The 27,057-nt window shown below is 38.6% G+C and overlaps 1 protein-coding gene across 1 annotated transcript in view; it reads left to right on the top strand.

The window, feature by feature from the left end:
- Nucleotides 1-26,648, top strand: part of LOC119893568 (cGMP-inhibited 3',5'-cyclic phosphodiesterase A-like) — a 75,353-nt gene extending 48,705 nt beyond the window's left edge. The window contains 11 exon segments of the mRNA XM_038705807.1: nt 1,732-1,889; nt 13,267-13,340; nt 14,274-14,425; nt 14,559-14,696; nt 14,985-15,096; nt 15,318-15,431; nt 16,052-16,251; nt 16,705-16,908; nt 18,168-18,329; nt 20,983-21,241; nt 21,960-26,648. Coding sequence (XP_038561735.1) covers nt 1,732-1,889; nt 13,267-13,340; nt 14,274-14,425; nt 14,559-14,696; nt 14,985-15,096; nt 15,318-15,431; nt 16,052-16,251; nt 16,705-16,908; nt 18,168-18,329; nt 20,983-21,241; nt 21,960-22,273 — 1,887 coding nt within the window. The 3' untranslated portion in view covers nt 22,274-26,648.
- The last annotated feature ends 409 nt before the right edge of the window (nt 26,649-27,057 follow it).

Below are 27,057 nucleotides of genomic sequence, written 5' to 3'. Positions count from 1 at the left end.
GAAAAATAGAGTGCGTCTACTGCTTGGAGCACTGTTCTCCCTTTCATAGCCACAGCTGTGTCAACATGACAGATGTGCAGAACCAGACAGTGTGTGTGTGTGTATGTGTGTCTATGTGAGTAGAGAGGAAGAAGAGAGGCAACATGAAGGTGAACGCATCTCTCAAAAGGTTATAAAGAGGGGCGAGTATGTGTCAACAAAATGTGACCCCCAAGATGATTATGGATCTAATTATTTATCTGAGAAAGATACCTATCCTGGCTGTCTTGGAAGCTGGTACGTGGTCAGTGGCTGCCACGCCATCAAGCCAATCGCTTGGCTGACAGGTGTTTTTATATCGTCTGAACTTTGGAAAAGTAGCTAAGACAAACTGTGCCTGTGGAGTGGCCTGTGAGGCTGCACTCTTTAAGACTGTTCTCCCAAGAGATGACGTGCCCAGCTCCAACTGCCGAGAGGAGAATAGCGGGAGGAGTGGAGGTGGTTAGAGCAGGAGTGGAAACCACTGTGCTCACTTTTCTGCCCCCTGGCTAAGAGTATGATGTCTATAGTGACGCATACTGATGCCTTTCATGTACTTTTCTAAAACTAATTTTCTGTCCAACAAAGGGCATGTTCTCGGTGCTCCAAAATATTCACTGCATTAGAAGCAGATACTGCACAAATATGAATGAACAAAAAACATGAATGTCAAACCCACAACTACTTGTAAAATGTTTAAACTTACACTGATGTCATTTTTCTCACTTAAACAATTATAGAGATAAGTCAAGTTATACACTTGGATCAACACTGGCAGCAGCAAGGATCAGCAGTCATTTCTTTTCTTTTTTTATGAAGAAGGCCTAGTTTTACCATGCTGTTTTAATAATCATAGCACCATCACACACAGGATTTTTGTGCAATTTTCTTTTTTTTGTGTATCTGTGTTTTCTTTTAAGTATGCATATACATTCACAAATTGATTAATCTACAACTCAGTTCAGCACATGCTAAAATTAGATATGTTTTCTCTTTTTATTCGACTTAAATTCAGGTTATTCAGTGAAATGTCCACTAAAGTGACCTAAACCAACAGCATGTATGAGTATGTGTGTGTGTGTGTGTGTGTGTGTGTGTGTGTGTGTGTGTGTGTGTGCTTGCACTCAATATGCAACACCGTGCTGTGAATGGGCTCATTCAGGATTCTGAGGCGATTTTTACTAGGTCACCCCGCAGCAGACTGAGAGAGAGAGAGCCTGCCATGTTTAGTGCCGCTGTGCCAAGCTGCTGCATGGCACCGAACAGATGGAGGCATAACAAGAGCACAGACCACTGGGAATCCCAGAGAAGGACCAAAGAAAAGACAGATAAAGAAAGAGACTGAGAGAAGGAACAAAAGAGACTGAAAGAGAAACTGAGAAGCAGAGAGGCAGGGTCTCTATGATGAAATGTATCTGTGCAATGCAATACTGACATTGTATCTAACAATGTACCACAAGGGGCATCACTGGCGCAGCAGCCTGTCAGTAACCTCCAGTCGGTGATGACCACAGTGTTAATTCTGTTTAGATCAATACAGAAAAAAAAATTAAAATGCCTTAAATGATGAACAAAATTCCAGGTTATTTCACCTGCATCATTTGTTTCATCTTGAAGTTAGTTACGAGTGACGAGTGATTTTATTTGTTTATTAAAAGTGACAAGAAAGGTATTCCAGTAGTGGTGACTGTGTATATGTTCCTGTGTGTGCAGCGTCTGAGGCGGAGTCTCCACCCTGGTCTTCTGAGGAGGATCTCTTCCACGTGGACCACCACCACCTCCGCCACAGGCCTGCCTACCATCGAGCCTGGGCCTGTCCGAAGGGACCGCAGCGCCAGCATCAAACCCTACCATGAAACACTCACCTGCAGGTACCTGAGCCATTGCTGAATGATGATGTCTTATTTTCTTGTATTCTGTCTCAGCATAAACCTCTCTTATCTTCAGAAACTCTTTGCCTTTTGCAAGTGCAGTGATTTTTTGCTTGCCATGTTATTTTATTCTACTTTTTCTATGTTTAAAGCAAAGTCCTAGAATTTTGTGTTTCAATATACAAACTGTGTGACATTTTACTTTATGTATGCACAGTGGCAGAAGACGTAAAATCTTTTACTCAAGTAAAAGCTGTAATACCACAGGTAAAAATGCTCCTTCATTTAAAAAAAAAGTACTGAAGTATTAGTATCAAAATATACCAAAGGTACCAAAAGTGAAAGTACTCACAATGCAGAATGGCTCATTTGATAAAATGTAGATTATATTACTATGAGTGATACATTAATGTGTAAATGTCACTAATGTTGCATCTGATAAAGGTGGGGCAAATTTCATCTAGTTTAGCCTAATCTATAACAATGTATCATCATTTATTAGTTGATTTATATTTTGTATTAATCTGATTCTGAGAATCTGCAAAGTAACTAGTAACTAAAGCTGTCAAATAAATGTAGTGGAGTAGAAGTATCATAAAATTGAAATATGCAAGTAGCTTGTACTTTATGCTACTTTATTGCAAAGTTGTGAAGTACAGTAATTGAGTAAATGTACTTAGTTACACTATCACAGTATGACACATCACTCTGAATGTTAAAGGGGTTTATTCCCAGCAGTTTGGCTGTAATTATACCAAAGACATGAGTGAACAGTAATGGCGCAGCAGTTCGGAAGAGGATGTGTGTGCAATGGGAGCCAGAATGGAAATATGCCCCACAGGCAAAGCATTAACCTGAATAACGAAGACACACATCAACTCTCTGCACACTAGCGCTGAAGATAGCACAAGACTCAGGCTACACAGAAGTATCATGGCTCAGAAGATCTGCATGTGAAATAATGATAATGTGTGATTTTGTGTTGTTGTGTGTTTGAAGGTATTGTTTTAGTTGGGAGAAATGTGTTGTGGGAAAGATAATGTTGCAGGTTATGTGTGAGTACTGATTAGTGTCTGTGTGCAGTCATGTATATGTGCGGTGGGGTGTTTGTCTGGATGCATTTTGTTTGCAAACGCTGAGAAACGTTGGAAAATCTGGCCTTATAGCTCTATTGTGTTCAGATGGGGTTAATACAGATGCAGGGAATCAGTAGAAATGTCAAGAAACAACAGTCCCATATTGTTGAAAATGTAACAAATATAATTTGAAGTAACAGAAGTTTGTTTCTGTAGTGTTTTGTTTTGCTAGTAAATCACATCGATGCATTAAATGTAGAATAAACACAGGGTCATAATTTATTAGGGTAGTCATGACTACTATGTGAAATGTTTCAGTGTAATTTACTGTGATCAGTGCAGAGATTACATTCCTTACAATTACTTTGTGATTACTGTGATGTTATGTTTGGATTATATTAGAACAACTCAGGAAAATAATGTTTTTTACAAATTTAAAAGGAGTTGAAAATTGAGAGACAGCTGTGCATGTTTGCGTGTATGAGTTATCGTGCATACAATGTTTTTTTATGATGTGGATGCACAAGCAATACTAGAGAGCACGTGCTCCCTGTCCTTAAAATATTAACTATGCCTCAACAAGAAAGAGTCTCTCCATGTTTCATCTACCTTATTCTGTCTTTCCCCAGCCGAGTTTGTCATAGGCACGAAAGTCTTCTGACAAATAGAGCTGCTTCTGTGCTGCAAAGCACCGTCACAGATGCTTGTGATGTGCCAAACTAGGGGACAGTTAGTACTTTGTATGTATGTGTGTGCATGTTGTTGTTTAAAGTCAGTTTAATTTTCAAATGTTGCATTTGTCTGATCTCTAAACTGAAGCTGGAGCTTAATTATTAATGTGTAGTAGAACCTCAGAAAGCCATGTCGGATGTCTGACTCAAAGACACGCTGAAAACAGCCTGCGTGGATTTAAACACTACACTTTCAGCTGATGACAGCAGTTACGTTGATGCCTTTGTTTGCATGTGCAGACATACAGAACAACAATATATGGCTCTTGTTTCTCATTTTTTGTATTTAAAGGTGGGGTAAACGATTCTAATCCAATACATGTCTTTTTGTCAAATTCAGCAAATAACTCCGTTGTGTGTGTGTGTGTGTGTGTGTGTTGAAAAATAATCCAGTGTTTGTACACAGCCCAGGCTCTGTAAATGGGAAATAAACTAAGTGGCCCGCACCCCGCCTCTCAAAACTATTCCAGCCATTCCAGCCAAGATCTGTGTGTCAGGTAACGTTAAATGACTTGCCCATGGACATTCAGTTTACTTTCTAGTTTGCCAAGACTTGCTGTTTTTGTGATGTTAGCTATAGTAGCAGGAGAGTTGTGAGTATCTCTGTTTGGAACTGGTGTGCTGGCTCTAGGACCGTCTTGTCCTCTGCATGTTAGCTTTGCAGCAGCAACTGTAATGACTAACTCACAAACTAACCCACAAACTGGCAATGTGTAGTAACATTAGTTACATTACTTGCTGTGTCGTTGTTTACTCTATATCATGGTATTTGTCATGGTCTCCAGAATACTCCACCTTGGAGGATGGTATTAACAAATCTTTTATTCTAATACAAAAAGAAGAACGCAGAATACTTCTCATGAGCTTAGTTTTCACTACAAGCTTTATGTCTGGAACTTGAGATTTGAATCAGCTTGCTCATGTACTTACCGGACCAGTCGGTATATTTTTAGATATAAACTAACTCACTGCTTTTGCAAACCCCCTGAAACTTTTTAACAATTGTTAAAGAGTAGTGGATGTAAAATGAGGCATGCCAACTTCATGGCTTATTTACCACCTCTGATTAATTTAGAAACTAATTTGGGTTTTTTAAGAAATTTGGTATTTCCAGAAGAATTACTTTGTTTTTTTCAGTTTGGAAATTAGAAGCAAAGACTAATCACAGAGCATCAAATGATAACTGAATTTAGTTGGTATAGCTGGTATATATACTCAGTTTATTAATTAATTTCAAGTACATCTTACTTGAAAAATGCGTATGAAATATGAATTAACTCTTCTGCAATAATCTGACCTGTTCTATATTGAATGTGTTTTGATATACATAATACCGCTACCATAAATACACTATAAGGCCAATAGCATGTGGACACCTGTGTCCCCTCACTTTACATTACATTACATTTATTAATTTAGCTGATGCTTTTATCAAAAGCAACTTACAATTGCTATATATGTCAGAAGTCACCTCTGGAGCAACTAGGGGTGAAGTGCCTTTCTCAGGGACACATTGGTGGATGTGTCACAGTGGGAACTAAACCTGTGTCTCACACACCAAAGGCATGTCTTATCCACTGCACCATCGCCACCCCACTTTTGTGTACTTTTTGTTTACGCTTTGTCTCCTTTTTTCCAATCATGTGATATCTTAATTTTACAACATATAGTGATAGATAGTTTGCCTCCAACTTTGTGGCAACAATTTAGGAAAGGCCATTTCCTATTTCAGCATGACAGTGCTACTGTGTACAAACAAGGTCAATCGGTTTAAAAAATTTTTATTGTTTTGAGAGAGGAGTTTTGGGTTTCCCTGATCAGAGACCTTAAACCAATCAAACACTGTTTGGATGAATTTGAAAGCTGACTTGTCTCCCAACACAGTGTCCAACTTCACAAATGCTCTTGTGGCTAAAGGGGATAAGATCCTAATAGCTAGGTTCCATATTCTTGTGGAAAGCCTTCCAAGAAGAATGGATGATATAGTAGCAGTTTAATGTTCTTGCTCAGGTGTTTGATCAAGTACTTTGTACATTTCCATGTACGTATGTTTGGCCTCTGTCAGTGTGTGTGTATATATCATCTGGGCTGGAAAAAAATCTACGTGCCTGTCTGTGTCCTTTTAGCCTGCTTTAGTGAGTGAACTTCTCAGTCTTATGTAGCAAATTGTAAAAAAAAACAAAAAACATTTTTGTCTGTGTGTTGCACATATCACTGCATACACTGAGTGAATTCTTTGCTGACCACTAAGACCTGCTCTTTTATGAAAAGCGCTCAGCAATAACTGTTGTTGTGATTTGGCGCTATATAAATAAAATTGAATTGAATTGAATTGAACTAAGAAAGCACATTACTTGCATTCTTGCATCCTTCTGATGGTTCAGGTGAGGTAATTTAACAGCCCTCTTAGCTTTCCATTTCTTTCCGTTTCTTTATTCAAGTTCCCAGAGGGTATTCTCTGAAGAGGAAAATGCTTTTTAAAGAGCTCTTTGTGACATGTGACATCCTCAATACAAACTCATTCTGTTGATATAGCTAGCCCATAGCCCTTTAAAAAAGTCTCACCTACCTACTAATTTGTGGGACAAATTCTGAGACAAATTTGTGTTTTTAATTATTTATTAAAATCTGCTACTGAACAATTAAATATCCAGAAACAGCATGTAAAGAAAATAAAATTTCATCACAGGCTTCTAAACTTGTATGTATGCCTTGGTCAGGGAGTCTTCAATACACATGCATGTATACATCTGTGGACAGCATAACTGTTAGAGTGTGTATCTGCTAGTTGATATAAATCTAATGGTTTGGTTTGGTCTGTTTTCATTCTGTCATAAACAATCATAAAAAACAAAAAAACACTGCTGTGCATCTACTACATTACATACTGTGGGAAAGTGAAAGTTGTGACATGCGATATTAATTCTATGTTCTATGTATCAGATACATTCACCCATCTCTCTTCTTTCAATTGCCTTTAATAAAACATTTGACCTCTTTTTATAAACTCTAATAGAATCTATATTACAGTTTATATGTAGTGTGTGTTTATCCATCCATCGTCAACCGCTTATCCTGCATACAGGGTCGCAGGGGGCTGGAGCCAATCCCAGCTGGCATCAGACGAAAGGCGGGGTACGCAGGGCCACACATAGACGAACAACCACTCACCCTCATACCTAAGGACAATTTAGGGTCACCAATTAACCTAGCCCACATGTCTTTGGACAGTGGGAGGAAGCCGGAGCACCCAGAGAGAACCCACACAGACACGGGGAGAACATGCAAACTCCACACAGAAAGGCGGGGGCAACCGGGGCTTGAACCCACACTTTGAACTTCTTGCTGTGAGGCGACAGTGCTAACCACTGCACCACCGTGCTGCCCTGGGTGTTTATTGTGGTGTAAAATTTACATAATATATTTGAAAACTGATTGACAAAATTATACAGCTGATGACTACGGTATATCCAACCTTCAGTTCTAAATTATATTGTTTAAAAAATTCTGTGCACTGTTTTTTGTGTCTTGAGCCCTTTAAAGAACTGTGTGGGCTGCATCTGTCAATGGCGTGTTTGGGTCTGTTTGCACAATGACAGTGTGATACTTGAACAAGTTCTGTGAATGTAAGCACACTGTGCAGCTTCTGTACACAAAGCCCCGTCGTCTGGTCTTAAAGCTCAGCCCAGCCCAGCAGCAGGCCCCAGCTATGGCCACTTATAGTGGTGTGAGTATAAACAAACACCTGGGCCTCTCGCTTGTCCCCAGAACCTCACAATTAACACACACACACACAGACACACTGTCACGGCTGCTTCTTCTGGAAGGGGTTATACAGACACAGTTTGAGAATACAGAGAGTCTCTGGGTTTAGTTTACTGCAGCTAAGAGGGCTCTCTTCTGAGTAACACTTAATTTAGATTTAATTTTAGGCATTATCCAGATGCCTAAAATGAGAAAGAGAGCTAGTAAGGCTTCAGTGTTGAGCTAAAAGACATTTAAACAGGGTCCATGCCTACTGACAACTGCTTGCTGTTGATGGTCTCTTAGCAATCGAGAACCTGCCAACACATAATCTCTCAAGTAGGCTTTAACACAACAATCACAAGTTTTGAGAGTAGAAGAGTAGAAGGCTGTGTTTTTCTAATTTATCTACTTTAACCTGTATTTGGCAGTAACATATTAATTTATTTACAGATCATACAAAACACCAATAACCATTTCTGATATGTAATGAGTCCTCTCAGAGAAGTGAGAGGCAGAAATGGATGGGGAAGAGGGAAGGAGAGAGAGAACACATGGAGGGAACGTTGGGAGAAAATGAACACGTGGCTTCAATTGCCTTCTCTCTGCTCCATCATCAAATCTGTACAATCTTAATTAGGACATTAGGCTTCTTTTTTTCTCCCTCTTTTTTCCATCATGTCAGCTTTCAGTGACGTACAGTGTTGAGAAGGAATAATACCGACTTCAAAGAGACAGTATCAGCTTTTTATCAGACAGACCTGGTATAAAAGAGGGCGATTGAATACCTTCCATTTCCCTTAGCCCCAGCCACTGTGCTGTTATCTTCTTCACGTCATCTGGCTCGAGAGTAGGTAGATTACTGGAAGCAGAAATAATGGCTGCTGTGTTTATAGTGGCTTGGACACTGTCCGTTTGGGCTCTAAACCAAATGTAATCCGTCAACCTGCTGTGAGTGGTTGAGTATAAAATCTGGGAGTAAACTGCAGTGGAGAGGGGAGCGGGCAGAGGCCAGTCAGATCTTACTGCATGGCTCCAGACATTAAGATAAGCAACATGGGAAGAGGAAAGGCAGCAGGGCTTTCAGAAAAAGCAGAAAATGTTGCAATTTATACAGTATTTCCTATTCGAAATACTGTATAAATTGGAATAATTTCCTACTACAGGATAATTTACTTTATTAAGGTTTATACTGGAGAATGCCAAGGTGCTTTTAAAAGAGTGACTGAGAACAGGAGTTATTTTCCATTCCAGAGAAAGACTTCTAATTGACTGCTTACAATTCACTTTCGCTGCATTTAAATTAGTTTAAAAAAATAAAATAAAATAAAAAACATATTTTGACATTTGACCTTACTTTGACTGGTCTTCTAAAAAAAAAACTACCTCAACTCTTACAAATGTTTATATACTACTCATTTGAAGGAGAGCAATTATACACACATCACGTAGGTGCAAGGCTCTTAAACCCCGCTAGGTCACCCGCTTTAGCTGCTTCTAAGCTGCTTCTAAGCTGCTTCTAAGCTGATCAATATGTCAGTGTGGACATGCTGCACATCCTTAAATCGTTTAGATTCTCCACAATTCAAACATTCATTTCATTTACCGGAAACAACAAGCCATAAAGTCTAATTCTTATAGATTTGCTGGTGTAAACAGCATGGTACAATAGATGAAAAGACAAAAAAGTGCCAACTTCCGTTACCTTCAAAGCGCTTGTTAAGTCCACTCACTAAGTCCGAATGTGTCTGTTCCTTACGCTTGCACATACACGCTCGCACCTACATACACACTGTCACGCACATAGATACCTGCTTGAACACACAAACATTCTGTCAGTTGTAAGAATGTATGTATGTGTGAGGTGAGTATTTATGTATCCGCAAGGTTAGTATGTATATGCAAGAGAATAAGTATGTATGTATGTCTGAGGTAAAGTATGTATGTGTGCGCAAGGTTAAGTATGTATATATGCGCAAGGTTAAGTATGTATATATGCGCAAACTGAGAATGTATGTATGTGCAAGGTGAGTATGTATGTATTTGCGAGTTAGAGTATGGGGATCAAGGGATGGGAGGGTGTGATCCATAGTACAGTGGTTAATGCTCTTGCCTTTGGTGTGGGAGACCTGGGATTGATTTCCACTCACTGCATCTGTCATTGCAGCAGGTGTGGTCATTAGATAGATATACTTTATTAATCCCACAAGGGGAAACTCAGTGTTTTCACTCTGTTGTTAATTGTTAGTATTTTACACACAGGTCTGAAATTCCTTCAGTTTATAAGGATCTACCGATCAAAAGAATCAAAACAGCTTTTCATAAAAATGTATCCAAGTTATGAATCCTGTCATGTGAAGTCCATCACTCTCTCACACTTTTCTCATCCTGCACCGTGTTTTTGTTTTCATTAGGTTTCTGCCTTCAAAATACAAGCGCATAAGCCGTCTATCTGAGCAGATGATGAAAATGAATAATAATAATAATAATAATAATAATAATAATCTTTATTTGTAGAGCACTTTTCAAAAACAAGTTACAAAGTGCTTTAACAAGTGTAAAGACAATAATACACAAAAGACAATAATACAAAAACAATACATGAGAAAAGCAAGAAAACATTGAAAAGACTAAAATACACATTTAAGATAAATATAAAATAAGTAAAATAGAATAAAATAAAAGGGATAAAATAAAGTCAAATAAATCGGGAAAGGCTCTCCTATAAAAGTATGTTTTAAGAAGGGACTTAAAAGAGTTCACTGTCTCAACCGACCTGATTTCCGCGGGCAGGCTGTTCCAGAGTCTTGGGGCCCTGACAACAAACGCTTTGTCCCCTTTAGTTTTCAGTCGAGACTCTGGAACAGACAACAGACCTCTGCCCGAGGATCTCAAGGTAAGTGCTGGTGACATGTATTTAATATTATTGGGTAATTTTTATACAAGTAATATTCTGTTTGAAATAAATAAATTCTTTCATAGTAGCCTATTTCAGTTTTGTGCAAGACAAATTAAAGGCCTGTCCCATATGGACGCCTGTCCCAAATATAGGCAGGGTCAATTCAGTGATTTTAGCAAATAAAAGCCCGGGCTATTAATCAAAGTTTAACGGTATATACAAACATTATATCAGATTTATCATCTCATATATCTGAATGTACAACACCTACGTTAAAAAATACGTTGTATTAAGTTAGAGGAAAAAGAGAAGACATTTTAAATTGATGTAGAGATATTGGGTCTGAACCCCTTCCATGAAAAATTAACTAGTAAAGAAAAAAAGCACATGTGTTGTATTTAAAAAATATAACATTGTTTTCCATTTTACAAATATGTGTGTCAGGGCCAAGAAAATATAAATACATTGGCCTATACTGTTCATTTGCAACTAATTTTATATGTTTTGAAAGTTTTTCTGCCGCACAAATTACATTTTATATCATCATAATGAGGAGATTTCAAATTCAGCAAAGGGTCTGCTAGCTATGTGTTCTGTGTGTGCGATGAAAAAGGATCTGGTGTTTGTACACAGCCCTGGCTCTGTAAACAAACAAAGTGGCTTGGACCGAGCCACACAACACTATTCCAACCATCATTTGTGTGTCGGGTAATATTAAATAACTTGCCCACAGACATTCAGCTGACTTTCTAGTTTGCCAAGACACGCTGTTGTTGTGATGTTAGCTATAGTAGCAGGAGAGCTGTGAGTATCACTGTCTGGAACTGGTGTGCTGGCTCTGGGAAACCCTCCCGTCCTCTCTTCATGTTAGCTTTGCAGCAGCAGCTGTAGCGACAGTATGCTAACCCACAGCTTAGTTGTATTAGTTGCTGTGTCATTATTCACTTTATAATTATATCATGTTATGCATTATGGTCTGCAAAGTCATGAAATGATTATACAGAACTTATCTAGAGCTGAAAAGATGTGTTGATTAATCAGTTAATTGAAAGCACATCTTTAAATATTTTGACAATCAATCATTAATTTTTTCTCGCCTCTCAAATATAAATATTTTGCTGTTTCTCTGCTTTTATGAAAAGTAAAAGTAAGATCTACATGTTGGCATACCACGGGTACAGGCTTTTCCTTGGCTTAAACAAATTTGCAGGCAGCAGTTACCTTGTTCTCAAAAGTATTAGGCAATCCTTAGAATGTAAACTTACATTTCTAGGAGACAGGGTTGAAACAAAAACATATAGGAATGTGCATTTCGTCTTTGTATATCTCACTGTGACAGTTAAATGACTGTAACTACAGTGCAAACAACTGTAACTACACTTTGAATTTTTTTGTGATGAAAGCAGAATCACTTGATACGTGACCAACAGATTCCTCGAGTGAAAATGGCCGGCCTACTTATTTACATTCTGTGCTGAAGGCTCAATGTCAATAGCGGAGGCTATTCTGCTGCATTAGCAGAATAGGAAGGGTGTCTGCCAGTTCTTCAACTTTCATTAAAAGTAAACCTTTTAAGCCAAGCATTGCTGCCTGCCCAGACCCCCCTGACAATAATGTACTGTTTGCCCGCCAAACTACCAAACTATTTTATATTACACACCTGCTAGGCATTACACACAGTGGTCCAACCTGGCCATGCAAACACAACAGAACTACCTTTGTTGGGGCCTCAGGACCATTAGGCAGGGTGGGTACAGCTCAAAAGTGTTCAAGAAACAAGTTATCAGAAGGAGATAGACACACTACAGGCCTTTGTGCTCCCTGTGACACCATGCTCTAACGGCAGGCATTTCCTGCGCTGAGAAGGCAGGTTTTACAACATTTAGGGAGAGGTATTTTAATTGGAACCACCTACAGCCTGACAGAGGCCTCAGTGGAGAAACATGCAAAAGCTGTTGAGCAGCTCGGGAGGCTCCCCATGGTGTCACACAGCTAACTAACCAGTACAGGCCGACTCAAGGCTCTTTCCCTAAAAGATAATATTTGCTGTTTGATTTATAATGTTGTCAATAAATGTGAATATTTCCATCTGTCTCTGAGATTGTGTTTAGCAGTAAGCTGTTGCTGTGGCTGATTTGTCATAAAGCTCAAAGAGGGGGGGCTCAATTTCTAATGAGTCATTTATAACAGCGCCAGTACCAGCAACTGTTTCAAATTCGTTTTGTTGTTTATTCTCATTGCATTGTGTTAATGTGTGCATCCATTAGATTCATTAATGAGTATTTTTCTTGAAGCATCTGTACAATGTCTGTTTCATGTGGGGATAGCACAGTAGGAGTCCCATTAAGTTTTTTTTTGACAACTTCTGCCGACTGGTTAGACATCAAAGACAGATGTAGAGAATGGCATTATTCCCAATTCTTTGGCGCAGCTACAGACATTTTGCTTTCTACAAACAAACACACATGTACTATTCTGCATTTGTCTCCCAGTGTTCTATTTCAACTTTTTTCTGTTGATTTTGGGTTCTGGACAAACCAACTAGGTAGAATTCTCAGCATAATGATAAACACCACATTTTCTTAATTACAATGTAGTGTTATCACACAAAAACTACAAAACAGCAACTTCCATTTGATTAGCACATGCTTTAATACACAGTTGGATATAAATGTTTGAGCAGAGGATAAAACTGACCCTGATAACATGTTGTCTTTTGACTTTCAGTGTGTAGTCTCTAGCATGAACATCAATGAAATGTTTTACTTTCAAAATCACTGAAATTGATTGATTCTGACATATATACACAGCACTAGCTGCAAATATTACAGCATTACAGCGGGAAATGTCATCCATTATGGAGTTAAATGAAACATTTCCCTTTCATGCACTTTATCTCTAACCTGTTAAACCCCTCTTGTCTACAGCTGTGGGAGACCATACATCAAACTGAGCCATGGGGAGGGCTCAATAGACAAGGGAGACAGGATACCACGGTCAGGTATGCTCATAGTCCTCTTTCTTTCTATTATTTCGGTCATTACCATCACTATGTGATATAGGAGCCTGACCCAAACTGTACAGTTGCATAAAACCCCAAACAAATAAATAAAGTAACGGTCCCAAGTAAATAGTTTTGTATTGATGTCAAAGGAAAAATGCTGATTTTCTGATGGATGATTTTCTGATGGATGATTTTCTTTTTTTATTTGGTTTTCCATACATAACTGAACTAAGATGCTGGGGTGTCAAATCAAGATAATTATAATTTTCAGCTTAAGGTAAACATACGATTTTGGTCTCATTCACTTTTTGGTCTCATTCGCTTAGTACTACACTCTAGTATAGAGTAAGAAATTCTTACCACATTCATCATTTTGCACAAGTATTCAACAACCAATCAGTTAGAAATCCAGCGTTGAAAGTGCAGACACACTAGGTTTTCTGATGATCCAACTCAGATTGCTGTACAAAGCATTGCTGCCAACTTTAGGACATGTTCTGAGTGAAGAGGTATGGCAGCAATCACAGAGATGCACCAGTGTAAACAAACACTATTTTTGCCTGATGGAGGTCTTGCATAGAAACATTGCAAATAAATGTAGTATTGTAAGTTAGATAGTGTGTGGGAGTTTATTTGCAAGTTTTGGTCCACGCATACGTCTCCTACGCACCTGTCTCATGACTTAAATGTGCAAATAAGTGTTTGTCTGTTCTTACAAATAAGACCACTCACCATCTTTGGGACTTTAATTCCAAGAACTATAACAAACCAGGAATAGGAAAAGTGGTGAAAAGATGTACCAGAGGAGAAAATTCAGCACCCCAAAATATCTGACAATATGCATCAGCTTAAGGAGATTAACAGTAGATTTTTACACTGTTAGGCCGCAGTGTGACATCTCTTTGTTTTTTTTGTTTTTTGTTTTAATAGCAGAGGACCAAGTGGTTGTGTCATCAGATTATGACAGCACCCACGAAGCCAACAACAGTGACAGCAGTGATGTAGCACATACAGAGGAGGACACAGAAGAAGGAAAAAACCCTGCTCAGAACATTATCCTCCACCCACTAATACCTCCAGAGGTAAGGCAAGGCTAATACAATATAACTCTGTTAATGCAAGAAAAAAAATATAATCACACAGTGATGCTGGAACACACATTATTTACTTTGTATCTGTTTTCTTACCATTTTTTATCCAATGTCACTTGTATAGGACAAACCAATTCTCGCTCCAGAACCGTTAATAATGGAGGACTTAGAGCCTTTGATGAGTCAGCTAAACAATTGGAACTTCCCCATCTTCACTTTGATGGAAAAGACCAATGGGAAATATGGACGGATCCTGAGTCAGGTGAGCACATCTGAGAGCACCAATGATAAAGGTCAGAGGTCAGCCAGAGTGTCAATAAAACTACGGATTTGTTTGCATAATGATACGTAGATTGAGACAAAATATAAGCCATAAAATGCTTGAAAGTAATACAGCTCACTTAGTAACATTATGTCAATCTTAGCATTTATTGAATATGATTTCCAGTTTTTTATAAACTATTGTACCCCTCTTGCACGTAATGTGTTGATTATCCAAGCCCGGTGATGTTCACAAACTCTCTTTCACACTTTGATTTTGGTGTATCAGGTCTCCTACAGGCTCTTTGAAGACACTGGCCTGTTTGAGACTTTCAAGATCCCTGTAAAAGAATTCATGAACTACTTCCACGCCCTTGAGAATGGTTACAGAGACATACCATGTAAGCTTGAACATCTCTCTCCCTCTTGTGTTTTTAATAATGTTGTTTGCAGCTGTAAAAATGAAACCAGCCACTAGAGGGAAATATCATACCGTTTTTCCCGTCTTGTCATATTTGACTATCTGCAGCCTTTATGTTGGTACAAGATTAGCAGCTTAACAGTGCACCCTGGTGGACAAGACTACACACACTAAACTGAATTATTTTCTTTCCTGACCCAGATCACAACAGGGTCCACGCAACAGATGTGCTTCATGCAGTCTGGTACCTCACCACGCAGGCTGTTCCTGGTCTGCCATGCCTCATTACTGACCACAGCTCTACCAGTGACTCAGGTGTGTCCATTAGTTCATATATGTGGACATTTACATGTCCCAGTGGGGTACTGGTGTAGATGTGAATCAGTCCAAAAAGTATGGCGTTAGTAATCAAGTTAAGCTGCCGCAACACATGAGCTCTCAATACCTTTTTGTTCAGTTTTTCTAACTTTTGTTAAGCCATTTATTACCACGAGATTGTCTATATGTAGGCCAGACTTTTTATTTAGATTTTCCCACATGCCTGCAGCTTTACTGTGAGTCATCTCATTAACGTCTGAGCATCTAACCTACAGGAGTGCTCACAGTTTGTCTTATCTTACTCAGGCTTTTGGCACTTGCATTTACGTACCAAACACTATTTGAAGTCTAGAACAGCATGAAATTGCAGGCAGATTAGAGTTCCCTCTCACCCATATTTCCATAACCTCATTTGTATGCCTTACCAGGGCCATCCCTTTGATCCACATATAAGTGGATTTGAATGTCAAGGGTGGGTTTCTTTGTGTGTGTGCTCTTGAGTGTGTGTGTCTGTGTGTGTTTAGGGATGTGCACATGACAGTACAGTATGTGTGCTTGTGTAAATTATGCCACCCTGCTCTTCACCCTCCTCACTTTGTCTGTTCCCTTGCGGCTAGACTCCGACAGCGGGATAACACACAGTCATATGGGCTTCCTGGTTTCAAAGACCTACACTGTGTCAGAAGATGGTTATGGCTGTATGTCAGGCCTCATACCTGCTCTGGAGCTCATGGCCCTTTATGTGGCTGCTGCAATGCACGACTACGACCACCCTGGGCGGACCAATGCTTTCCTCGTGGCCACCAGTGCCCCACAGGTACTCGTGCTATTCAGCCTATAGTAAAGAACATTACCTGATTAGGATCAGAGTAAATAGAAGTTAGTTTAAGTTTAGTTAGTTCATTTGTTTGATTTACTGTACGCACGTAAACACTCGTCTTTGATTTTCAAAAAATTACAGATTGGATTTGTAAAGTTATGTCTAGATGTATACTGTATTTTTTGTCTAGACATATCTCCTAAATTTTGGTAAACAGGCTGTCTTGATACCGAAAGACTGCTTATATATCAGATAGTAGCACGTTTGTACTCTTCTTGACAAGACTTTAAAAGCACAATCTCTCCCAGTATTCTAACTTCTTCTAGCAACAGTTGAAGCATCTACATTATCCAGTCTCCCTTTTTGTATCTCTTTTTAGTGCCGTATGTGCAGGATTGCTGGCATTTTTGTACTTGTTTGTGTAAATGTTAAGTGCTTGTGTGCTTGCAGGCTGTGCTCTACAATGATCGATCAGTTCTGGAAAACCACCACGCTGCCTCAGCCTGGAGTCTCTTCATGTCGCGGCCAGAGTACAACTTCCTCGTTAACCTGGACCACGTGGAGTTCAAGCGTTTCCGGTTTCTGGTCATTGAAGCCATACTGGCCACTGATCTGAAGAAACACTTTGACTTCCTAGCTGAGTTCAATGCTAAGGTAATGCTAAAAGCGTAATTTTTTGATATTAGCATATTGTTTAATATTGAAAAGAAATGACTGTTAGATCTGAAGAGTTTATGGATATAATGGTGATTCATTCGACGACATCATGAACTTAAAAAATTCTCAGACTGTTTATTACCTTTAACATAAGCAAAGGGTTCTGGGATTTTACATTGGGACAATACTGGGTTATGAATGTACTGTTATATATTGTTATATAGCTGATTAATAAATTGTCCGGTAAACTTAAAATAGCTGCAGTATTATTCAGTTTGGTGTTTAATGTATTCTGTAGAGGTGCTCGCCTCATACACTCATACCTCAGTTTTGTTAATGTTGGAGGAAAAAATGTCCCTTTATTGAAAGGGAAATGGCCAGTCTGTTATTGCATAACATTGCAGTATGTTCAGCTCAAGTCAACAACACAAAGTGCCCTGCAGCTTTTCAAGAACTCGTTTAAGTGCAGACAGAATGTTGGCTTTGGATTTGAGGGTCTTGGATTTTTCCATTGTGAGTATTAGTACAGTGGTGGTGCTCGATGGCCACGGCCTGTCAGCTAGCATTGAGCCCGCTGGCTTGGCAGCAGAAGTAACAGCAATTTCTCTCAGTGTATTACACCCTGCTCTGCTCTTCCTGGAAGCAAATTAGCCTTCTGTGAAGTACCCATCATGTTTTGCACTTGATTTCTTCAGCTTCCTGAGTTATTAGGTTAGAATTATAAGACTCTGGGAGTCAGTGGTCCTGCTTCTGCAGATCTGAAACTCATTAAATATAACAAGAAATAACAAGCTGTAACGTCACATGTTTGAGTGCTGCCACGTTTATAGAAAAAATGTAAAATGTATAATTAAATGTCACTGATTATTATTATTAGATAGTTATATCTATCTTGATATACATAAACTGTAAGTGGTCATAACTTTTTAAAGCATAGCGATTGTAACCTCTACATTTTTAAATAAAGTGCAGTGTTATTCCAGGAAAAAGTCTGCTTATGTACCTCAAAATACTGGTGGAAGCTACAATTTCAAGGCTTCAAGTCCTCATTGCATTGTCTCATCCACAGTGCATACCAATGTTGCTACATGTCTCATCCCTGATTAGTAAATCCTCTAGACATTAGTATGAATACACAATCTTTGAAAAGCAGATCAACAGCATTACATTTACATAATGTCTGCATATCACATGCTGTGTCTGCCAACATGCTTTAATATGTTAAATGTCAACATGTCTGTTTGTTGATCCACTAGGTGGGTGATGATCCGTCCACAGGTATTGATTGGTCTAATGAGAATGACAGGTTGCTGGTATGCCAGATGTGCATTAAACTGGCTGACATCAATGGGCCTCTGAAGTGCAAGGACCTGCATCTGCAGTGGACAGAGGGCATTGTCAACGAGTTCTATGAACAGGTGTGTGAACCGTCTCTGATGGGAACTTAGACCTCCTTTGTATTTGCTAAACTAAAGATCAATGTACTTTCATGCTTGCCTGTAGGGGTGGGGGCACAACAACACAAACACATGCATGGTTTAATAACACTGCAATTACAGGAGTTCTGCAAAACTAAATCATGGCTTTATAAGGGTTTGGTTGAGGTTTTGTTGTTTGTTGAATGTCAATATTATGGTCATTTGTATTATTTTGATTTGATTTTATACAAACATATAACATACATATTATTGCTTCTTTCAGTAAGCCCCAACCCACCCAGTTTCATTGAAACTATGGCAAGAAGAATATAATACTTGTATAAACCAGATAATACAAGACAGAGGCCTGAATCTCCACCTGTGTTATAACCCTAACAATTGGTGCTTTAAAAACCTATTCTCTAATCAAACCTCATTCCTGACCTATGACCTTTTTTTGATTCTGTCAAATGGATGACACACACACACACACACACACTTACACATAGGCAGAAAATATTTTACAGCTACTTGAATTTCTCACAGTGTTTTCTCTCTAAATAAAATAAAGTAGAGGAGCAGAACAGAATTATTACTGGTATCATTCTGTGTGTTTCAGTCAAATTCATTCTATTTTGTCTCAAAACCGACTGAAATAACGGTCCTAGCTTTTTTATTTTTCCTTCCCCATAGACTTCAGGCTCCGTTTAATTTATTTTTCATTGAATCTCTCCAATATATTGAGATAATGGCTGTTCTCCCTCTGGGAGCTGTAGTTGTATGAGGAGGTCATAAGTCCATGACAAGATTTATGTTTCTGTTCAATTATGTACAGTACAGTATTTACATTTATGCCAAGGGAACTATTGAACTAGTAAAATTAGCTTGTAGTTTTTGCTCTAAGAATGGGCTAATGATTCACATGTAAGCCTTTTATGTTTAGCTTTATTGTCAGTATAATAAATCAGTGGCCACTTTATTAGGTACACCTATACAATCTATTGCAATTCAATACAACAGCTCTGCCATAAATTCTACCTTCATGGAGTTTAAAATGTTCACTTTTTTCATTCACTTCAAGTATATATGTATTATTGAGGTCATAGTTAAATGTGGGGTTGTACTGGACTACAGCATATTGAGAGGTGTTTTAAATGTTTTGTATCCTTCCCATTAACATACATGACAGGGGCAAAATATTACACTTCTGAATATAAAGGGGTCCAGTACAACAACATCAGTAACTGTGACCTCACTACTAAAACATAGAATTTAACACCACTATGACAGTGGCATAATAAGGTAAACTTTATAGCTGAACCATTTAGGTTGCATTAGATGATACAGGTGTACCTAATAAAGTGTCTTCTGAGTGTACTGTGCTGCTGTAACAAACTCAGTCTAATCATGCCTTCAGTGTAATGCCACCTTCAGTGACCTTTGTCACAGTTTGTCCCCTTGGCACTGAATGGCTGCTAATCTCTGATAATTGCCTCTAGGTCAAGATCAGACCCTTATGTACCCTGCTACTTCAGCTTGGTGACTCAACCAGCTTGTTACAAACCACTCTGAGATCTATGGGTGGAGACACAGAGTGCAGGAGCCTCACAGGAGTATTGCTCTTCAGTGACAATAGTTTTAGTGCTGCTAGATGTGGTGACGCAAGCTGGGTGCCCCGGCAACTGTCATTCAGGTGGAGCAGCAGCCTCAGATTATACTGACAGCCTTGAGAGACCAACGACCTTGAAAAAAGCAGCACAGCAATACAACTCATCCTTGATACAGAACAAGTTTCGGCATACAAAGCATACACACCATTATCAGAAAACACGTCAACAGAGCCTTGTGGTTCACTATGCTGACAGGCTTTCTGAAATTGTATGTATAAACATGGATTTGGGTGTGATAAATATCTGGGCTTACAGGGGTTGACACAGGAACAACTAGGTGTCAGAGCTCATCCTCTCTCTAATTTTTTCTACCCATTCATACAGCATTCATGTCTGCTCACCTGTCAAGAATTTCTACCTAGCTGCAGATCACTCTGAGATACCATTTTTCATGTCTGTCAATGGGCTTTGCATTAGCAGCTTCCTGCTCTGCGGGAACAAAGGTATTCTACTGTACGATGTATGGTATGACACTCAAGGTCAGTTACCAAGGCAACCAGGAAACCTTGCTATACTGTGCCTGTTTTTCATTCACATCCATACAGACATCACAGACAGCACACATGCTGCTGCCTCACATCCTTCCCACTATCACCCTATATTCTTTTGGCCTTTCTGTAAATGACTTGCATGGATTCCGATGCTAGTAGATTCTTATCCTTGTCTTCAGGACCCAGAGTGTTGCTGGTTTTATTGCATTTACTTGGCATCCCAGGTGTAAAGTAGTCATTGCTTAGCAGGCTGGAATTAAAATAAATATGGCTTAAGAACCAGTATGGACAACAACTGGTGTATACCCAGCTTTAAGCTTCCCTTTTTGTTCTACCAGACACAATCTATGTTTAGAGCACTGACAATGCCACAAATCATTTTCTTTGGTTTCACCTGTAGTAGTATGGGTGATGAAATGTGAATCATGCCATGTCTTAGCATTCATTCAGCTGGTGTTGACTTTGGACTAATGTGGGTCATGCTTTATGTAGGGTGATGAGGAGTCCAGCATGGGCCTTCCCATCAGCCCCTTCATGGACCGAGCGGCACCACAGTTGGCCAAACTCCAGGAATCGTTCATTACACACATCGTGGGACCGCTGTGCAACTCCTACGACTCAGCCGGCCTCATCCCTGGACGTTGGGTGGAACCCAACCCAGATGCAGAGGAGCAAGAGGTCATGGAGAATGAGGAGGAGGATGAGGAGGATACTGCAGAGGAAGACACGTCCACCAGCTCAGAAGCATCACGTAAGCTATAAACAAAGCTATAAAACTGAAATTGATCAGAAACATGTAGCCTAGAATGCCTGGTTTTGTACAAAATAGTTTGTTATTGCCATTTAGTCTCTTTATATGGATTTCATCATGCAGTATAACATACTGCAGGACATTTACAAGTTTGATAACAACATTAAACAGTGGTTTCTCCTCTAAATGATGGGAAATAAGTAAGTTTAGCAGATTTGTGTTGCTTACATTGCAATGAGTATCACAAGGCCTCTGATCAGTTCCTATAAATGTAAATAAAAACTAATTGGAAAGTCAAAGGGAAGCAATGTTTTTAGAAAGCCTCTAGACCAGACTGGGATTATTATTGTACATGTTGTATAGTGTATTTATTTCATATAACATAACCACTACGTTTGCACCACACAACATATGTACTTAGTATTTCTAGTTTCATGAGCAAAATAACAGAAAAGAAAGACATCTTAAATGGCTGTAAAAGTAGCAAGTGACACTGGCGGAGGCATTTGGAATTGCTCTAGTGTATTTGTGCAGCTCCTGCCAAAAGGATCTGACCACGTAGTCTGAGAGAGACCGATCACTGTTTTGAGGCTAGAGGCAATGGGTTTGCTTGGTGATGTGACTGCAATTATAAGTTAATTTTCAGTTTGGGCTTCCATTGTGTAAAATAAGTCATCAAAATCTTTTTAATCAAGTTATTTCTAAAAAACATTTTCAGAGAAAGCAGCTCCCAAGAAGAGGAGGAAAGTCTTCTGTCAGATCACCCAGCACTTGTTGGAGAACCACGAGATGTGGAAAAAGGTGATCGCAGAGGAGGCTCAGAAACTGGGACAAGGAGCAGAGTCTGTCCATTTTAACAATGTAGCTGAGCCAATCCTGGCTATTCATGAGGAGGAAGAGGAGCCAGGCAGCAGAGAGGAGCTAGTAGAAGGAGAGGATCCCGAGGAGGGAGTGGAGGACTCAGAGTGGCCAGTGTCTCCACAGGAAGACTCTAAACCTCCAGAGGAACTAACGGAGGAGGAACCACAGTGAAACAGCCTATGTGAAATATGGCGACAGTCAGGGCAAGGGCATGAAGAAGTATTTCTTGTTTTCTTATCCTATCAGCTGACTCCTGGTTTTGCCAGCACATCACTTAGACACAACACTGTAGATGTTTGGGAAATGTGTGCCTATACAGAAAATAACAGGGTGGGAAAATATGTGCTTTACACATTTTATCTGACTATCTGGTTTCACCAAACATTTGGAGCTTTCCATATTGCAATACAGGATTATTTGTGTACTTTGGGATACAGACTCTTTTGCTACTGTCAAGAGAAGAGGACGACTGCTTGTACAGACCTCAACCCTATGTGGTAACACAGGACTGCAGAAATTTGCTGCCAATTTATACATAATTATTTTCTGAATGCAATTATATATAGACATCACAGTTACTTGTACTTGTGTTTCAATTTTAGCAAGAGTTTTTGAGGTCTCACATGGGCCGTAATGTATATATAATTATACATATTATACACATTATACATATTATACATATAATTGTATATGTATATATAATCCATATATATATGTATATATGGATTATAAAGGGAGTCAATCAAATGAGGAACATTGGCGTGTCTTTCTTCCTTTTAACTTCTGCCAAAATGAATCACTCACCCATAGGCTTTAGCATTTGAATTAATACTTTTTGTTGCCAAATTTGATTTATACCATTAGGTGTAGCCATATAAGTTTAAGGAAGGAGACTTGAGGCTCCTCACACTCATATGTGTGTGCGTGGGTGTGTGTGTCTGTGTGTTTAAATTGATGCGCTCAAATGCACAATGTCTCTGCAGAGGACATAGGTAAATTAAGCTGATTACCTGTTATTTGTGCCAACTCTGTTCTCCAATCCCAAGGTAAATTCAATAGTTCACTGTCCCAGATGTTGTAGCCCAGAGGCCTGCACTGACAAAGCAACAGTGGGTTGGATATTAATCTATGCTGAATACCAAAATGGGAATACCAGTACACAGAACGTGCGCTAACACTACCAAAGTGTCAGGAAAATATAAGGGAATAATAATAAGGAGGGACAACCGACAAAACAGGTAACCATACTTTCATAAGACATTATAAAAAATCACAAAACATACACAAAATACTCCAAATAAATCAAATGTATAATCCAACAAAGTTCTTTGAAAATGTCCATAGGTAGAATAACCAATACAGCGTCCTTTGTCTTTTCTATTCCATTTTTGACTTTATGTCTATGTATTTGGATTCAGTGTGTTGTATTATACTCTATAGTTACTGGTCCTCATCATATAAAAACCTGCAATTGATGCCGAACTTTAACCCTCAGGAAAACCTCAACTGTTAAAATTCAAAGTGAACATCTGTATCACTTGTGAGGACAATAAATTACAAATATGCAGGGATAGTAAGCTAGTTTAGAATATGTTCATAAAAGGCTTAGAAAATGTTTTATGTCACAGGTCCCCACTTTTCTGCTCTGACTATTAGAACATCTTTGCTGATAAACACAGTGAATCTGTCTGAATTCTTCTCCTGGCACCCCAGAGAGACATTCATTCTCTCAGAGTTAGAGCAGACAAGACTCAGGAGCGCTTCATTGGATGTAGTTCTTCTGCAAGTGATAGCCCAATATGATAACACACATCTGTTACTGCAATTATACACAGGGAAATTATTCTGGCGAATTGAGCTAGCAATGTTTTTTCACCTAAGAAAAATGTAGTGTGAAATCTAGTCAAGTTCAGTTTTCATCAGCCAGTCATGCCTGTCTGTACCCCCACAAAACAGTGGTGTGGATATGAAAACTGAAACAATTCTCTGAAGCCAGCTACTGTAGCTGGGTGATGCCAGTTGAAAAGATTGTTCTGTCTTTAATGAAATGGATATGCAGTGGATAACCTTGTAAAAGTTACCTTTTCAGCAATGACCAGGATGACAGTGAATCTGATGTGAATTTTGCCACAAATTTTAGAAAAATAACTGCATTAGTAGCACAATGTGATTATATTCAGACATAACATTCTCTAACTATAATGCACATCTTTGAGAAATGGTAATGAGTATGTTAGTTTTAGTGATCGTCAGATTGAATTGTCAAAATTACTAATGCGAATAGCAAATTGAAACAGTTATTCAGGGGTTCCCAACAGACATAAAAATCATTGTGTCTAAAACATTACTTATTAATGGAGTTTAACATAATAATGACAATAGTGCAATGAACAGGACCTGATGCAAGACAGTGAACAAAATATAAAAGAATGCTCCATTGTGCTGTAAGACTTGAAGTCACATGATGGACCCTGCTTTCAACTGATATAAAGCCATGAGGTAAGCCAAATTCATATTCAACTGCACAGTAGCTTGCATAGGAAGAAAAATGTCTCTGATATATCCTACTTTGCTTGAATAATTTACATTTACCAAGAAAAAGTGTTTGAGAGACAATAAGTAGATCTTGAGTTTCATAAGTACGGTGCTCTACACTGAGTTGGAGGGTCAATTTTCTGTCACACTTGAGTGCAGTGAGGCAATATGTAATGAATTATCCACTGCTAATCTTGTCGAGTTCTCATGACCTACATGCACATCTGAATCTCTTATGCACTGGCATCTCATACTGTACCACGGCTTTCTTCCATAATCTCATTTCTTTAAACACATGTCAACCTGTAGATAGGGTACGACAGAGCAATTACATTATAAGATAATGTGTAGAACATTATGTCCTTGTATTTTTGCAGATCCTGCATTAGTTTACTCTATTGCCACACGATGTTCCTGTCTGTGGTGAATAGCGCACTACATGCATAATGGCAAGTTTACTGCTGCTCTGACTCTGCTACAGTGTGGCGGGGGGAGAAGGAATGTAGACCACATGAGTTGAAGATAATTGTTGATCCACTGATTAGAAAGGATTTAGACAGAGAATAATTTACCCTCAATCCTATATCAAACAAAACTGGTTAGGAGCCACTGAATTAGAACAAATTTTATTTGCCTCTAATGAGCATATGTGGTCTCACTCATTGTATCTTGTACACAAAATGCCTGCTGTTTTCTGTATGTTGCCTGCAATTCATCCGTAATGAGCAATAACCATCCTTACAGAAACAGTGGATGCATTTTATTCAGCTTTTGAAAAAACTTGATGAGAGATCACCAATGTTTTATAGGAAAGCTATCCAATACAACACAAACATCTTAACTGAAGTGGTGAGGGAAAAAGAACACATTCATTCACTGGGATGATGAACTTCCACTTCTAGTTTCCATTTCAAGCTTGACGATTGTGCAATTATATAATTACATTAACTCCTGCTTTGTGAATTTATAAATACAGTATGAAGTGTGTGAGAGAGAGAGCAAGAGAGTGTGTGTAATGTCTATTTGAATTCTTCCACTGGCCTGTCAAATGTGGCTTTGTCCAGTATTTGGCTACTGTTAGATAGTAGGGACTGGGGGTGCTGCTACTCACAAGTAGAGATGGAGAAATAATGAAGGGTAAAGTGATGCAGTAAGTATTTCTTCAATTCTTCGCAGATACTTGGATGGAATTTTCATTCGCAGAAGGTCCTAAAACATATTTCTCCTTGCGCTTCCTCTTTGATCTGACAGTACCTTAGCCTGCAGATCAGAGACCCTCACTAGCAGCAGTAGTGGAGCATTCGTCACACTACACCTCTCAACTTTAAAGGTGACGGGATTCTGTCCATTGTATTTGTTGGTGATCTCATTTTTTTTTTTAGAGCGGACTATGTATGTATGTATTTTTCCCCCAGTCACAGCAGTCTTAAGTCAATTCTTGTGTTTGAATATCAGTGTATTTCAGTGTTTGTGTATTTTTCATGTCTATTTTTTTATTTGATTGTCATAGTTATTCACACATGTAGCATAATTGTAACAATGGGAACCAAACAAGCTTTACAATTATGTAAAAAAAAATTAGATGAGTATTTTTATATAGTTGACACATGATTAAAGAATTGCTTTCTTTTCACTAGTACATTGCACTTACCACATGTACTAATACTTACACAAGGAAGAATATGTCCAAATACACCATATTTGTGAAAGTAAAATAATTAATTCTCTTGGTTGATGCTCCATTTTGTACAATATACATATATGCTGTACAGTAAAGAAATTTTAAAACTACAAAAACTCTTTTAGATATAACATTATTTATTTTTACCATTTTGTAATTTAGACACTATACTGTAGCTTCAATATTGCCAGACTTACTGGAAGTGCCTATATTGGTATTATGTATCATACAGTGAATATATTTGAAGATCATTAGAAGTTGTCACAAACTGAAACATGTGGATGTTGTAATGTGAATACATTGAATTACAAGACTATAATTTCTGTGGTATCACTGTGTCTGTGTTTTCATGTAATTATTATTCATCTCTTGATCTATATTTAGAAAATGTGCTTCATCAAGACCATATATGTGCTTGAACAGAGTTTAAGTCTTGAACCTAGGGAGAGTTTTATCCATTATCTCCTCAATTTTATTTAAGTGCAGTTCTGTTTGGCTATGTTGAATTGGTTAGAAGCAGACCACAGATACTCCACAAGTCCCACACGGAGCCCAGATGGAGTATGTCTGTCCATGTTATAATAAAGTTGAGAGTATGAATAGAAGATGAAGATTCCCTTTCTTTTGCCTAAATGGATAATGATTTTATTCATAATATTCATATTTCTCTAATGTAGAAAAGAACATGTTTTACGATTGCAGGGAAGTATTTATAACATGAAATTGTAAATTATTTCCT

The sequence above is a fragment of the Micropterus salmoides genome, unplaced genomic scaffold (assembly GCF_014851395.1).
Source record: "Micropterus salmoides isolate LMB-PRFRI ecotype aquatic unplaced genomic scaffold, ASM1485139v1 Ms_hic_scaffold_8, whole genome shotgun sequence".
NCBI classification, from domain to species: Eukaryota; Metazoa; Chordata; class Actinopteri; order Centrarchiformes; family Centrarchidae; genus Micropterus; species Micropterus salmoides.
The sequence above is the reverse complement of the archived record's forward strand: the minus strand, read 5'-3'. Positions and strand labels throughout refer to the sequence as shown.